The 14286-nt window shown below is 44.1% G+C and overlaps 1 protein-coding gene across 2 annotated transcripts in view; it reads right to left on the reverse strand.

Moving 5' to 3' along the window:
- IL11RA (interleukin 11 receptor subunit alpha) overlaps window positions 1-14286 on the reverse strand; it is a 213402-nt gene that overhangs the window by 65029 nt on the left and 134087 nt on the right. For both annotated transcript variants that reach the window (XM_073611619.1, XM_073611628.1), the window contains exon 5: window positions 10092-10206. In XM_073611619.1, the coding sequence (XP_073467720.1) occupies window positions 10092-10206 (115 nt within the window). The remainder of the gene's footprint in view (window positions 1-10091; window positions 10207-14286) is intronic.

The raw sequence follows: 14286 nt of genomic DNA on the forward strand, positions 1-14286 counted from the left end.
GCCTTTAAAATTAGCACTTTTGACTTTAAGGGTGTTCCGGCGGCTTTCGAATTTGCCGCGAACATCGCATATTGTTCAGTGTTCGCCGAACATTTGAACGTATGCATGGGCCGAACCGTTCGCCCATCCCTAGAAATGACACTTAGTGCTCTGGATTGAGACAAGTACACCCTACAGAAGGATATGCTTTGTTCATATTTCATGTCTGAGGTTTACAACCACTTTAAGACAACAAAATATTTTGGCAGGAAAACTAGACTTTTTGGGGCAAATATTATTTGCAAAAATTATTTCTACGAAATCTCTAGGCAAAAAGACATTTAAAAAAATAAATATAATTATATAATTATTATTCCATGTAGCACCCTCCTAGAGTAGTGTGAGTTGTTAGGTAAATTTAGTTAGTGCCTCTGTAATCAGTGGAGCAGGGGGTGATTGGTTAGGTCTGCTCTGTGTCTCACAGGCTGCTGCTCTGATTACTTCCCCCTGTTTTCCATAAGATTCTAGAATTGTGATAGGAAGGACAGAATAAGTAGCTTGAATATTTATGGCTCTCCAGGCAATCCCTGGGGAGGATTGCCCAGAAGGTGACGGACAGGCTCATAAATAGGTTGCGGTTTAGGGCAGAAAAGGCGTTCCTGGGTCCAGTCCTGCTGGAGGGGACCCCTGTGCATGGGGCTGGATTTCTGAAGGTGCCATCTAAAAGATATCAAGGTCCCAGATGAGGCTTCAGCTGGAGGGCCTCTTTGCAAAAGTGTAGTCCTGGAGTTTTTTTGGGTCTGGGGAAACTCACTGGAGAGAACTAGGTGGAAGCGGGGAGAAAGATGTCTAGGTGTCCTATGGTGTATTCTTTCAATGACACCTGAAGACTATTTGCAAGTGTCATTTTAGCCTGCATTCACACTTGCCTAGAAACATGCCTCCCCCAAATAAAGGGTGCCGTTGTTGAAGTGCCATTCATTGTTAATGGAACCCCAAACGATCCTTGATTTTGTGCTCCAAAAAATAAAAAATGTGCCAAAAGTTGCAGTTATAAAATGTGCAAAGCTCAAAAAGAGGTTCTTTGCCTTTTTTGTCATGTGTAGGGCAGCCCAGAAAAAAAATGTCGCTATATGCAAAACGTGGTTATGTGCCCAAAATGTATGCATTTAGTGTCAGCGGGGGGGGGCTTACACGTGGATGGCTGCATTTTGATATAAGCTCCCGCTACGTAAAATAAAGCTACTACCGAATGCTCAGCCAATGTATTTCAGGAACCAACGACACTCTCCTTCATCAGGGTTACAAAATAATCCATATAGTATACATTACATTTGCTTTATAGCCTTGATAAATGGGGAGGGATGCTGTCCTCCGAAACGCGTTGCCTTTTTTCTTAATGTGATCACATGATGATCAATTAAAAGCAGTTTGGACACCTTTGCCATTTAGTTCTGGATTTCAGGCAGTGTTGTCAACCTAGGACAGGACTACACACCTACACCCCCTGGATGAACAGTAGCACACTCCAGCAGGACTGGCTCAGAGAGGGGCAGTAGCCCCTGAGGCTGGGAACTTCCCCAGCAAGACAACATCAGAGTTGCTCCTGGCCCCCAAAATGTTTAAGCTCTCCCCAGCCACCTACTGGGGTCACCTCCTCAGGGATTGGTTGCAGCAGCATAAATATTCAAGCAGCCCATTTGACTCTTCCCAGCCCTCTATGTTCTGGAAGCCTCAGCGATCATCAACCAAGGTTCCGTGGTACCCTAGGGTTCCTCCAGAGGTTTGCTTGGGGTTCCTTCAGCATTGAGCAATTTCTGCCTCTCAGATAAGTTCCCACTGACACCATTGATCTTTTTAGCTATCTATAAGGAGGTAATTCTTCCCAATGACCACAAGTGTAAGGACCATTCTTCCCACCGACCATCACATTATTGTATCATGAGTTGTAGATTTCAATTTTTTAGCAGGGGTTCCCCGAGACAGGAGAACTATTTCAAGAGTTCCTCTGTGTTAAAAAGGTTGAGAAAGCCTGCTCAGGGGAGAGCAATCAAATCTGCAGCCTGTGAAACCTAAAACAGCCCAAAGAAATCAATAGCTGCTCCAATGATTACAGAGGAGCCAAAAAGAACTAAATGTACCTACAATCCTATATTATAAATTAGGGTTCACATATACTTCACATTTAAAAAGTTGGAGAATGGAGATATCGCTCATTCCAGCTCTTTGCCTCGTCTCTCAACACTGTTCTGCATTCTGCTAGAATACATCCGCAAGGATCCCCTGCTAGGCCCGGCCTCCCCTGGGTCCAGTACAGGATTAGCCCCCCCCTCTATTGGCAGCCATGGCTGTACATACACATGGCAATCCCACCACCAGATAAACCAAATGATTTAGAGGGTAGAACCTGGAAGAGCCAGGATTTGGTCTTCAGATTTATTTCCTCTCCTCGTCTCGGGCTGCAGATAACTGTCGGCGCACACCCATCTGTTGATGATATTATTTTGGCACTTTTGTCCATCAGATGTTCCCCGCTGGATGCTTGGTCCTTGTCCAGCCTCTCAACAGGAAATAGCTGAACGGAACATCAGCCTGGCTCTGGGCGGAACCCCTATTTTTAGAATCTGCTTTGTCTGTCTCCTCCGCCGCCGCCTGCACTTTATCGGTGTAACCCGGGACCTGCAGCTCGCCGTGTGTCTTCCCCATATCGCATGGATGGCCAACTATTACTAATTCGCTTGTGAAAAATAATAGTACTGATCGCTCTGATAATATCCATCCATTTTCTTGAATAGAATAAAATATAAAGAAAGTAACCATTACCAAAATTCGAATACAATACATAAAAAGAAAGTAACCATTTACCAAAATTCGAATACAAAGCATTAAAAAAAAAAAAATTAAAAAAAAGAATAGAATAAATTTGAATTTGAAAAGAATAGAAAAAAATAGAAAGAATATAACCATTTACCAAAATCCTAATAGAATACATTTTTTTTTCTGTTGGTAAAACATTAAAAAAAATAAAAAAGTAAAAAAAAGAATACAACCATCGTCCGAAATGTGAATTTCAATTAGCATAAATTTGAATTTGTATAGAAGAATATAATAGAAAATAAAATAATAAAATAGAAAAGAATACATTTGAATATGAATAGAATAGAAAAGAATAGAAACAAAACTATTTTTTTAGTTCTGCGCATGTCTAGTTAATCTAAATATTTGGGTTAGAGTTATGCCGCGTACACACGATCGGACTTTACGGCATACTTGGTCCGGCGTACTGGATTTCGTCGGACAATTCGATCGTGTGTGGGCTCCAGCGGACTTTGTTTTCTCAAAAGTTTGACGGACTTAGATTTGAAACATGTTTCAAATCTGTCCGATGGACTCGAGTCCGGACGAAAAGTCCGCTCGTCTCTATGCTAGTCCAAGGGACAAAAACTGACGCTAGGGCAGCTATTGGCTACTGGCTATGAACTTCCTTGTTTTAGGGTTCTTGAGCAGCGTAGGGTTGGGATTGCGGCTTGCAGTCCAACCAGAAGTGATGGTTCTGCCGGCCGAAGAACCTGACGTGGTCGGTGGTAGAGGGGAAGCTGTCCCCACTAAGGGACTATCTGCCTTATTACCAGGGACACAGTGAGTAACTGAAGCAAGTACTGGAGCAGTATTCTCACCAACCGGGGATGGTGAAGATTCGGGAAACTTCAGTGGGAATCAAGCCAGCGACCCAACCAGCAGAGATGACGCTTGCAGAGCAGCCTTGTGTGTCAAGCCAGGGACCGAGCAGGCCAGTGGGGTGAAGCTTGAGAAGTGTCTTGAGCAGTGGCAGTGGCGGTGCGTCCAAAAGGCCCCTCTTTCTAGCCACCTCCTCTATGACCGATGGATAGATTCATGCATAGCATGGCATAGCAGGATGGAGGTTCTCGATTGACTGCAATGAATGATGAGGGCACAGCTATAAAGGCTGACAGGACGGTGCCACACCCGCAGCTTGAGGATCTGTTCTGCAGCCCTAGAAGACTGGACTGGACTACCGCTCAGCGCCTGTGGGAACCATCCGGTGGCGAAGGCCCGGCACATTGGGACATCTCTTCAGGCTCCAGTTATCAGGACACTTCTACAACAGGATCTCAGATCTAACAAGCCTTGTATGACCCCCCTGAAAAAGGGCGGTCACTGGTTTTCCGGTAAGCCTCCTGTCTCTCTCTGTGGTGGTGGTCTCACGTGGTCAAGTCTATCTCATGTCCCACTGTTTATGAACAAATTCACTTTACAGTGCACCAGGATTTTGTTTATGAATTCAAGTCACGTATTAACCTTAATACGGACATTTGTATTTTGTGCACTATTGATGTATTGGACATTTGCTTAAACAATTGCTGTTGTGCACTGATTGTTTTTTATTGATTTTCATGATTTATGGTTTACACCATGGATATTGTTTGCACTTTAATATTTTGTGGCGCACACACATTTATTAATTTATAGCTCTGCACTTTTCTGCAATATTATAAATATAATAATAATAGTATATTTTTTATATTATTATTTTTATTGTTATTATTATTATAATAATTATTAATAATGATAAATTTTTTTAAATGGTGCTGTATATTGTACTATTTTACTATGTTACGAAATTCTCTATATTATACTACGTTATGAATTTATTCCTGCAGACTTGTAAAGTTCCAGATGGTCAACTTTAAGTAATAATTGAAAATATCACTAATATAACTATCCTTCCACGTCCCTATGTCTTGGCTGCGACGAGTTCCGGCATTACTGACACCCCCTGCTCTCGGCCTCATAAGGTGGCATGCACATTTTTGGCTGGTGAGTTTGTACTTCTCCCTGCCCCCAGCTGTCGCCCCTCGCACCTCGCGAACAGAAAGTCCCTGTGCTGCAGAGGCCCCGTTTCCCCCCCATCTGTCCGGCTCTAGAAACACATGTTCCTTGCCTGTGTGCTTTTATTACCCACAATCCCCCCCGAGCCCTGGCAAGGCTTCTCGCTGTTTGCTGACCCGAAGTTGGCAGACCATCCCTCCGAAATAGAAAAAAAAAATTGTAAGACGACAAGAAACCACATGAAGCCCAGAGTCCTGGAACACACTGACTGCATTTTATGTTATGGCTACGCTGGAAGAGGGCGAGCCAGGCCGGGCTTCAAGAGTTGTGGAAACTTTATGGGCTTAAAGCAGAGCTCCGGCCTTCCCTTCAGTCTTGCACAGTTGTACAGGCTCCTCTCTTCCTTAACACCCCTGCTTTAAAGGATATGTAAACCCTAACAATGAACCTCCCTTATTTGCTCCCTTTGGGTCAGATAATCACACCATTGGAAGAGCCTTGTTATACCTGCTTAATTCCTGCCAATAATTCATTTCTGTCTTAGGCCTTCTACAGAGATCCTGTATTATCTCAAGGACCATAATCAGCCCTCCTAGGTCTCATCTTTCTCTACAGAACAATTACTCCTTATGCCAGTCTTCCCCCAATCAATTCTTCCAAAACCTTTCATGCCCCAACAGCAAAACAAATGTTTATACTCATAGAATACATGTATGGGAATACAATATATTTATTGGAAATTTATTAGAAATTGAGTCATTAATTGTGGCCCCCAGGGAAGTATAGCCCCTCAATTCATTGATGTCAGTTGGATAGTGGCCACCAAAAGAGAATGGTTCCCAAATCATTATTGTTAGTGGAATAGTGTCCACCAGGGAAGAATACACTCTCAAATCATTGTTATCAGTTCGACAGTGGCCCTAAGGTGGGGATAATCCTCCAAATCACTGGTGTTAGTTGGATAGTAGTCTCCAAGAGAGGCTAGTCCTCCAAATCATTGGTTCCAGTGGGATCGTGGCCACCTGGGAAGACTAGCCCCCAATTAATTGGTGTCAGATGGATAATGGCCAACAGGAGAGAACAGACCACAAAATATTTGGCATCAGTTGGATACTGGTCCTCGGAAGGGGATAATCCTCCAAATTATTGTTGTCAGTTGGATACTGGACCTCAGAAGGGCATAATCCTCCAAATCATTGGTGTCAGTTGGATACTGGCCACCAGGTGAGAATGATCCACAAAACATTGGTGTCAGATGGATAACAGCCACCAGGAGAGAATAGCCCTCCAAATCATTGGTGTCAGTGGGATTATGGCCACCAGGAGAGAATATTCCTTCAAATCATTGGTGTAAGTTGGATAGTGGCCACTAGAGAATAATGCATTCCAAAAAAATGGTGTTGGTTGGATAGTGGCCTCCATGAGAAAATAGTCTTCCAAATAATTGGTGTCAGCTGGATCATGGTCACCAGGAGAAAATAGCACCAAATTCATTGGTGTCAGATGAATAACAGCCACCAGCAGAAAGTACCCCGCCTAATCATTGGCGTCAGTTGGATAGTGGCCTTCAGGAGAAGATAATCTTCCAATTCATTGGTGTCAGATGGATAATGGCCACCAGGAGAGAATAGCCCTCCAAATCATTACTGTCAGTGGGATAGTGGTCATTGGGAAGAATACATTCCCAAATCATTAGCATCAGTTGGATTGTGGCCCCCGGGAGAGAATAGCCCTCCAAATGATTGGTGTCAGTGAGATTATGGCCACCAGGAGAGAACAGTCATTCAAATCATTGGTATTAGGTGGATAGTGGCCACTAAGGAATAATACATTCCAAACAAATTGGTGTCCATTGGAAAGTGGCTTCAGTACAGAATAGTCCTCCAAATTATTGGTGTCAATGAGATAGTGGCCCCCAGGAGAGAATAGTCTCCCAAATCATTGGTGCCAATTGAATAGTGGCCAACAAGAGGGAATAGCCCTCCTAGTGTCAGTGGAATAGTGGTCACCAGGAGATGATTACATTTCCAAATCATTGATGTCAGTGGAGTCAGAAAGAGGGAGACTTTGGTCTGATGGTTGAGAACCACTGCCCTATAATATGGAGATTATGAAAATGAGTAGCATTCAGTTGTTAAACAACAGAAGTCTGGGCAGGCTGACACCATATCTTGCAATTTCAGTCCAAAAAAAAGGCATGTGGTGGCATTCCACTAGTGAAAATTAGGAGTCAAGTGCATTTCTCACAAATCAGCACATATTTTTCTGTACTTGCATAGTCTGTAAAGGCATAAAACATGGAAAGGTGCATGTTTTCCAGAGATGTACTGCATATATTTTTTTTTTTACCCTGACATTTAAAGCAAACCTGTCACCACATCTGAGCTCCCGATGTTTGCAGTTCCTTGGTAGCTTGGATCTCAAGGTGCTTTGTAGTTCCCAATTTTCAGCCAAAATCAAGAAGCTTTGATCTGTCCCTGGCAATTCGCACCATTTGCCAAAAAAATGCTCACAGAGTGCCAGTCCCTGACCAAGCCAAGCGTCATCTGGGGGTGGAAGTCACTTGGAAACATTCTGATCGAGACGATAAGCTGTAGAAATTATTTGGGAGAATGCATGGTCAACTGACAGCATCAGCAACCGGTCTGAACCTTTCTGGTGTGACTTTCCCCATACTGAAGAAATACTAATCAGTTCCTACAACCTGCTGAGGAGAAGACATTATAGATGCTGGGGCTTCTAGGTTGCGGCTCATGTACTAGCTCCTATCAATGGCTCTTCTCAGCTTGCCCAGCCCCTCCCGCACTCCTTCCTGTAGTGTCCAGCCAGTGATAAGGAATTCATTGCCAGGTGGTGCTGAATAGGACTTGTTGTACTCAGACAGGGAAGGTCTTATGTGCAGATCCCGGTCACTCTGCTGCTCCTCTGCAATGTAAACTTAGTCGAGTGCGACCACTAAAATGAGATTAGCCGAGACTGCTCCGCTGTTCAAACCATTAAATTCCAATCAAAAGTGTAATCCCGCATTTCCCTGACACCTGCAGACCAGCCGTCTGCTCCACCCTCTTCCTCTTGCCCTTGACGTACCCCAGTAACAATATGCTCAAAATAAAAAATTAAGAAAACTTTTGGCTTTAGATATAAATTCCAACCATATATGACCTAAACCATTACCATACCTATTGCATTCAACCAATGACCTGGTGTAAGGCAAGCAGAACTGAGAATGTCCGAGATACACTGTAAAGTGTATGATCAGTTTTAATGTAATCTGTCATCAACCTAGGAAATTCAAACTGAGCACTTGATGAAAAATACATAAACATAGGTCAACTTTTCTGAAAACCGCATGTCAAAACGACCAACAGATCCAGAGATGGCAACTGAAATGATAGACACTTGTCCTGCAAACGATGACCTTGGCCTCACCTCTTCCATCTTCAGGACCTTCCAATTGATCAATGAGGTTGCCCATCACTAGAACAACCAATAGTAGGCCAGACAGATAGAATGGTGTGGGTCTGAGAGTAATTTTTAAAGGAAAGGTTGAGATTTGAGTATACCTTCAAGGTGACCTTTAGCCTTACCTTTTTCCCCCCACACTTGTAGCAAGTCCTCCCCTGTGTTGTAACTGATGACTCTCGATTCTCTCTAAACTTGCACCTCTACACTTAAACTTGCCCTGACATACACTTAAAGCAAACATGTCACCACATCTGAGCTTCCAACATTTGAAGTTCTTCAGTAGTTTGGATCTCAAGGTACTCTGTAGTACTCAACTTTCAAAATCAAGAAGCTTTGATCTGTCCCTGGCAATGTCAAGGTCAGGGGTCAGACTTGGAGACCAGTAGCTATAGCAGTAGAGAGGCTCCCACCGACCAGCAAGATAAGTATACAAGCAGGTCATCCTGGTGGATGACGTGGGCTCACCTGAGGTGCAGGGTCTAAGCACTAACTGGTATTTATCAGAGCTTCTGATGGAGGATATGGGTTTTGCTATACCAGGTCACAGTCCTCAGGATTGCCCACCATGAGGTGAGCAAACTGGAGCCCCATAGAAGATATAACAGGTAGGCATCAAGCAGAAGCGTAGTCAGTAAACAAGCCACAGGTCAGTAACAAGTGGTTGCATGTTCGGACCAAGCAGAAGCATAGTCAAGGAACAAGCCAAAGGTCGGTAATAAGTGGCTGCAGTTTGGGATCAAGCATAAGCGCAGTCAAGAAACAAGCCAAGGGTCCGTAATGAGTGGTTGCATGTTGGGATCAAGCAGAAGCGTAGTCAAGGAACAAGCCAAAGGTCAGTAATGAGTGGCTGTATATTGGGATCAAGTGAAAGCTTAGTCTAGGAACAAGCCAAGGGTCGATAATAAGTGGTTGCAGGTTGGGATCAGGTAGAAGCGTAGTCAAGGAACAAGACAAAGGTCAGTAATGAATGGTTGCAGATTAGGATCAAGTGGAAAGGTAGTCGGGGAACAAGATAAAAGTCAGTAACGAGTGGTAGTAAAGATATGGACAGGAGCAGGAAGGACAAGAGCAAGATATTGGCCTGGAGAGCGCACAATAATCTGGCCAACAGGAAGTGCAAAGGCATGGCCTAAATAGGAAGTTCATGGGAGAAGCAAAGGGTTCAAGAGAAACACCAAGGCAAGGTTGTCTAAGGAATCAGGCAGGGCACTGTCCAATATATCAGGTGGCTCAGCAACAAGCGATACCGCCAGACACTGCAGAGGTTGCAGGTTCCGATCCGGGTCCTGACAGGCAATTTGCCCCCATTTACCAAAAATGCTTACAGTATGCCAATCTCTGACCAAGCCAAACATCATCTGTACATCACTTGGACCTCTAAACTTGCACCTGTACAATATACCCCTTTAAAGCTGCAGCATTTGTCTTGAGCCTGCCTTTAAAGAGAAGGACACCTGTTCACTGTGTTGAAGCAGTGGTCTCAGCAAAGCTCATGGTCCCCTCTGATTGGAAAGTACTTACTCTTGCTCAGTGGGGGGAATTATCAGACCTTTGCAGGGAGACCACTTACACAGAGAACAGGGGTCCTTCTCTGCAGGAGCCTGAAATTTTTACTCAGGCTGTGGCTGCTTTCTAAAGAAAATCAACTGTAATACTTTGCACGCCTTTTGTTTGATGCACCGGAAATGTATTTAGCTGATTTAAACTGAAAGTCCAGTTGGGCTTCCATTTATAGACAATTACTGAATTGTGATAAACCAACGATGCTGATCTCCCCGTGGGGTGGAGTAGCTCACCTGTAGGATGTGATGTATCTGGTGGGCAGTAGAGTCTCCACGCTGGGGTTCCAGTAACAGGAGAAATTGTGGTAGTCGGAGGCCCTGCAGGTGACGGAAGGAATTCCGGGGGGATCTGCAATAGAAGGGGAACGATAGAGATTTCAGTAAGAAAACATACGATGCACAGCACAGAAATCATAGCTATGACACTCTGGGGATGATCTACTACAACTGGAGAGTGCAAAATCTGGTGCAACTCTGCATAGTAACCAATAAGCTTCCAGGTTTTATTGTCAAAGCTTAATTGCACAAGCTGAAGTTAGAAGCTGATTGGCCACCATGCACAGCTGCACCAAATTCTAAATGCTTCAGTTTTAGTAAATCACCCCCTCTGTGTTTTTACTGTCACACCATTTATCTACAGCTGCAGAGCTTAATCCGAAAACTGATATCCATGAATGTATTTAAATATAGCCCAGGGCTTAAAAAGGAACTTCACTCTCCCCACCCCCACCTTTCTTTTCCCCGGAGTAATTTTCTTCTTAACCCCCTCTTACCTGGTCTGCTAGGTTGAGCGCAAATAGGATACCCACCTGCTCAGTGAACCCAGCATTGCCCTGTAGTTATCCACTGAAAACCATTGCATACTGAGTCCTGCACCACCATCTTCTATGGTGATGTCATTAAAAGGCTGGCTGTCTCTTCTGGATACTAGCAACCAACCCCTTAATGGTGTTCCTCAATGTACTGTGCATAGCCCGGAAGCCTCCTGAAATGTGTTAAATGGGCCTCCCAGGAGGCTTAATGGGGGATGGAGGAAAAAACTTTTTTGCCTAGGGAAGGAAGGTGAAAGGGCTGGGTGAATTATGCTAGAAAATGTATTTCTGAAAAAAATTGTTAACATTTTCTGAAGGGGATTGGGTGGGAATAAATAAAATAAAGCAGGACTGCCTGGGCCTACAGAATCCAAGCTGGCCTGTGGCAGAGACCTAATAAATTTGAGGGTAGTCATCTATCTGGGCCTACAAAATCTATTTTGGCCTGTGGTAGAAATCTAGGAAACTGGAAGGTAGCCACCCTCCTGGGCCTACATAGTATAAGCTGGTCTGTGGTCGAGACCTGAGAAACTGGTGAGTAGTCATCAATCTGGGTCTACAGAATCTTTACTAGTCTGTGGCAGAGACCTAAGAAACTCCAAAGCAGCTGCCCTTTTGGGCCTACAGAATCTAAGCTGGCCTGTAGCAGAGCCTTAAGAAAGTGGAAGGTAGTCACTCATCTGGGCCTTGTGAGTGGATGCGCTGCTCCCATCTGTGCTCTCTATATTGCCTGTGTATGTGCTATCTCAATAGCCTAATTTGGTTCACCATCCACCTAACAGGTTATATCTCATTTATACAATAATCATATGTTTGTATAATTCATCACATGTGAACAACAACTTAATCCAAATACTTTAAATCATATAAAAAGTCCAGTGACATATGTCACATCATGATAGACTCTTCTTCATATGTGTTGCGAATCATCCGTTATAATTGCCGTGGGCGGCGTGCTCTTGTGTGTGGTATCAGATTAAAAGTGACTTAGTGCTTCACCACCACCTGTGAGATTTGCCACTCACCAGATTAATCTTTAAAACTGCACCTTTGGTTCATTAACAGGGATAACCACTCCACTCAAAGGAAACTTTTCTCCAATATCTATTAGCACACACTAGACGAACCGGGCTGCAGTGCCCACCCGTCCTTAACTGCGGGAAAAGCTCGGTGCCGGCCTAATGGCACTTGGAAATGTGAGTGCAAAGTGTTTTTTATGTATGGAATAAAGGTTTTAAACGTTATTGCGCGATGATGGTTTTTTATCCGTTTGCATGAGGAACATTGAGGACCTGGTATAGATATTGGAGAAAAGTTTCCTTTGAGTGGAGTGGTTATCCCTGTTAATGAACCAAAGGTGCAGTTTTAAAGATTAATCTGGTGAGTGGCAAATCTCACAGGTGGTGGTGAAGCACTAAGTCACTTTTAATCTGATACCACACACAAGAGCACGCCGCCCACGGCAATTATAACGGATGATTCGCAACACATATGAAGAAGAGTCTATCATGATGTGACATATGTCACTGGACTTTTTATATGATTTAAAGTATTTGGATTAAGTTGTTGTTCACATGTGATGAATTATACAAACATATGATTATTGTATAAATGAGATATAACCTGTTAGGTGGATGGTGAACCAAATTAGGCTATTGAGATAGCACATACACAGGCAATATAGAGAGCACAGATGGGAGCAGCGCATCCACTCACATAGCACTTTTAATTTAATTTTTTCTCTGAAAAATTTTTTGGATGCAGCAGCTATAAATATCACTTACACCATTTTTGATAGGATAGTTTTTGCGCCAGTGACACATATATTTTCACTCATCTGGGCCTACTGAGTCTAAGCTGGACTGTGGTAGAGACCTGAGAAACTGGTGGGTAATCATCTATCTGGGCCTACAGAATATTTTCTGGCCTGTGACAGGGGCCTAAAAAACTGCAAGGCAGCTGCCCCTTTGGGCCTACAGAATCTAAGCTGTCTGTGACAGAGATCTAAGAAACCTGAAGGTATTCACCCACCTGGGCCTACAGAATCTGGGCTGGCCTGTGGCAGAGGCCTTACAAACTGAAAAGTAGCCACCCATCCAAGCCTAAAGAATTGAAGCTGGCCTGTGGCAGAGGCCTACGAAATGGAAGGTAGCCACCCACCTGGGCCTACAGAATCTAAGATGGTCTGTGGCAGAGGCCTAAGAAACTGGAAGGTAGCCACCCTACTGGGTCTACAGAGTCTAAGATGGTCTGTGGTAGAGACCTAAGAAACTGGTGGGTAGTCATCTACCTGGACCTAGAGAATATATTCTGGGCTGTGGCAGAGGCCTAAGAAACTGCATGGCAGCTGCCCTTTTTGGGCCTACAGAATCTAAGCTGGACTGTGGTAGAAGCCTAAGAAACTGGAAGGTAGTCACCCATCTGAGCCTAAGGACTCTAAACTGACCTGTGACAGAGGTCGAAGAAACTAGAGAGAAATCACTCACCTGGACCTACAGAATCTCAGTTGGCCTCTGGCAGAGGCCTTACAAACTGAAAAGTAGCCACCCATCCGATCCTAAAGAATCTAAGCTGACCTGTGATAAAGGTCTAAGAAACCACATGGTAGCCTAGAGAATCAAAGCTGGCTTGTGGCAGAGGCCTAGGAAACAGTAAGGTAGCCACCCTTATGGGTCTACAGAATCTAAGCTGGCCTGTGGCTGAAGCCTAAGAAACAGAAAGGTAGCCACCCACTTGGACCAAGATGATCTACACTGGTCTGTGGCAGAGGCCTAAGAAACAGGAAGGTAGCTGCAGATCTTGGCCTACAGAATCTAAGCTGGCCTATGGCGGAGGCCTAAGAAACAAGAAGGTAGCCGCCCACTTGAGCCAACAGAATCTAAGCTAGCCTATAGCGGAGGCCTAAGAAACAGGAAGGTAGCTGCCCATTTGGGTCTACAGAATCTAGGCTGGCCTATGGGAGGGGCTTAAGAAAATGGAAATTATTCATTCACGTGGACCTACGAAATCGAAATCTGGAAAATTGAAAGTAGCCACCTGCCTGGGTCTACAGAAATTAGCCTGGTTTGCGGCAGAGGCCTAAGGAACTGGAAGGACCTGTAGAGTTCTCGAAGAAATCCCTTGAAGCAAAGGGATCCTTGCTGAGCTGTAAATTGTACCCCTTACCCCCTCTCACTAAGACAACCGAGCCAATAGACTGGTCTTTTGTTGGCTCTGCGTTGGTTCTTTGTTGGGTGAAGCTACAGGTCACCAGTAGGAAGGAAGGAGAGCCCATTAAAATTGCAGCAGCTTGTTCGGGGGTTGAGTGCTACAAGTGTTTCTTTTTTTACTCTATTTTCCTCCTCCTTTACTAATTTTTTTTGTGCCGTTTCCTTTATTCTGTGCCCCCCTCCATCATAAGTGTTTCGTTGAAGTATTTATCTAAAGTGCTCCTTGACTGTCTATTGTTGAAGGTGTCCTCTTAGTCTTAGTAGCTCTCCAGGCAGTCACCGTCTGGCATATACAATGTATAAATCATGACGTGGGAGATTGTATATCCTTTCATACAGTAAGTAGATGATAATAATTCCCACCACTCCTTGGACTGTCCTCCTCCGCATCTCCTCTCTATAAACCTG

This window comes from Aquarana catesbeiana, linkage group LG01 (assembly GCF_042186555.1).
Source record: "Aquarana catesbeiana isolate 2022-GZ linkage group LG01, ASM4218655v1, whole genome shotgun sequence".
Classification (NCBI taxonomy): domain Eukaryota; kingdom Metazoa; phylum Chordata; class Amphibia; order Anura; family Ranidae; genus Aquarana; species Aquarana catesbeiana.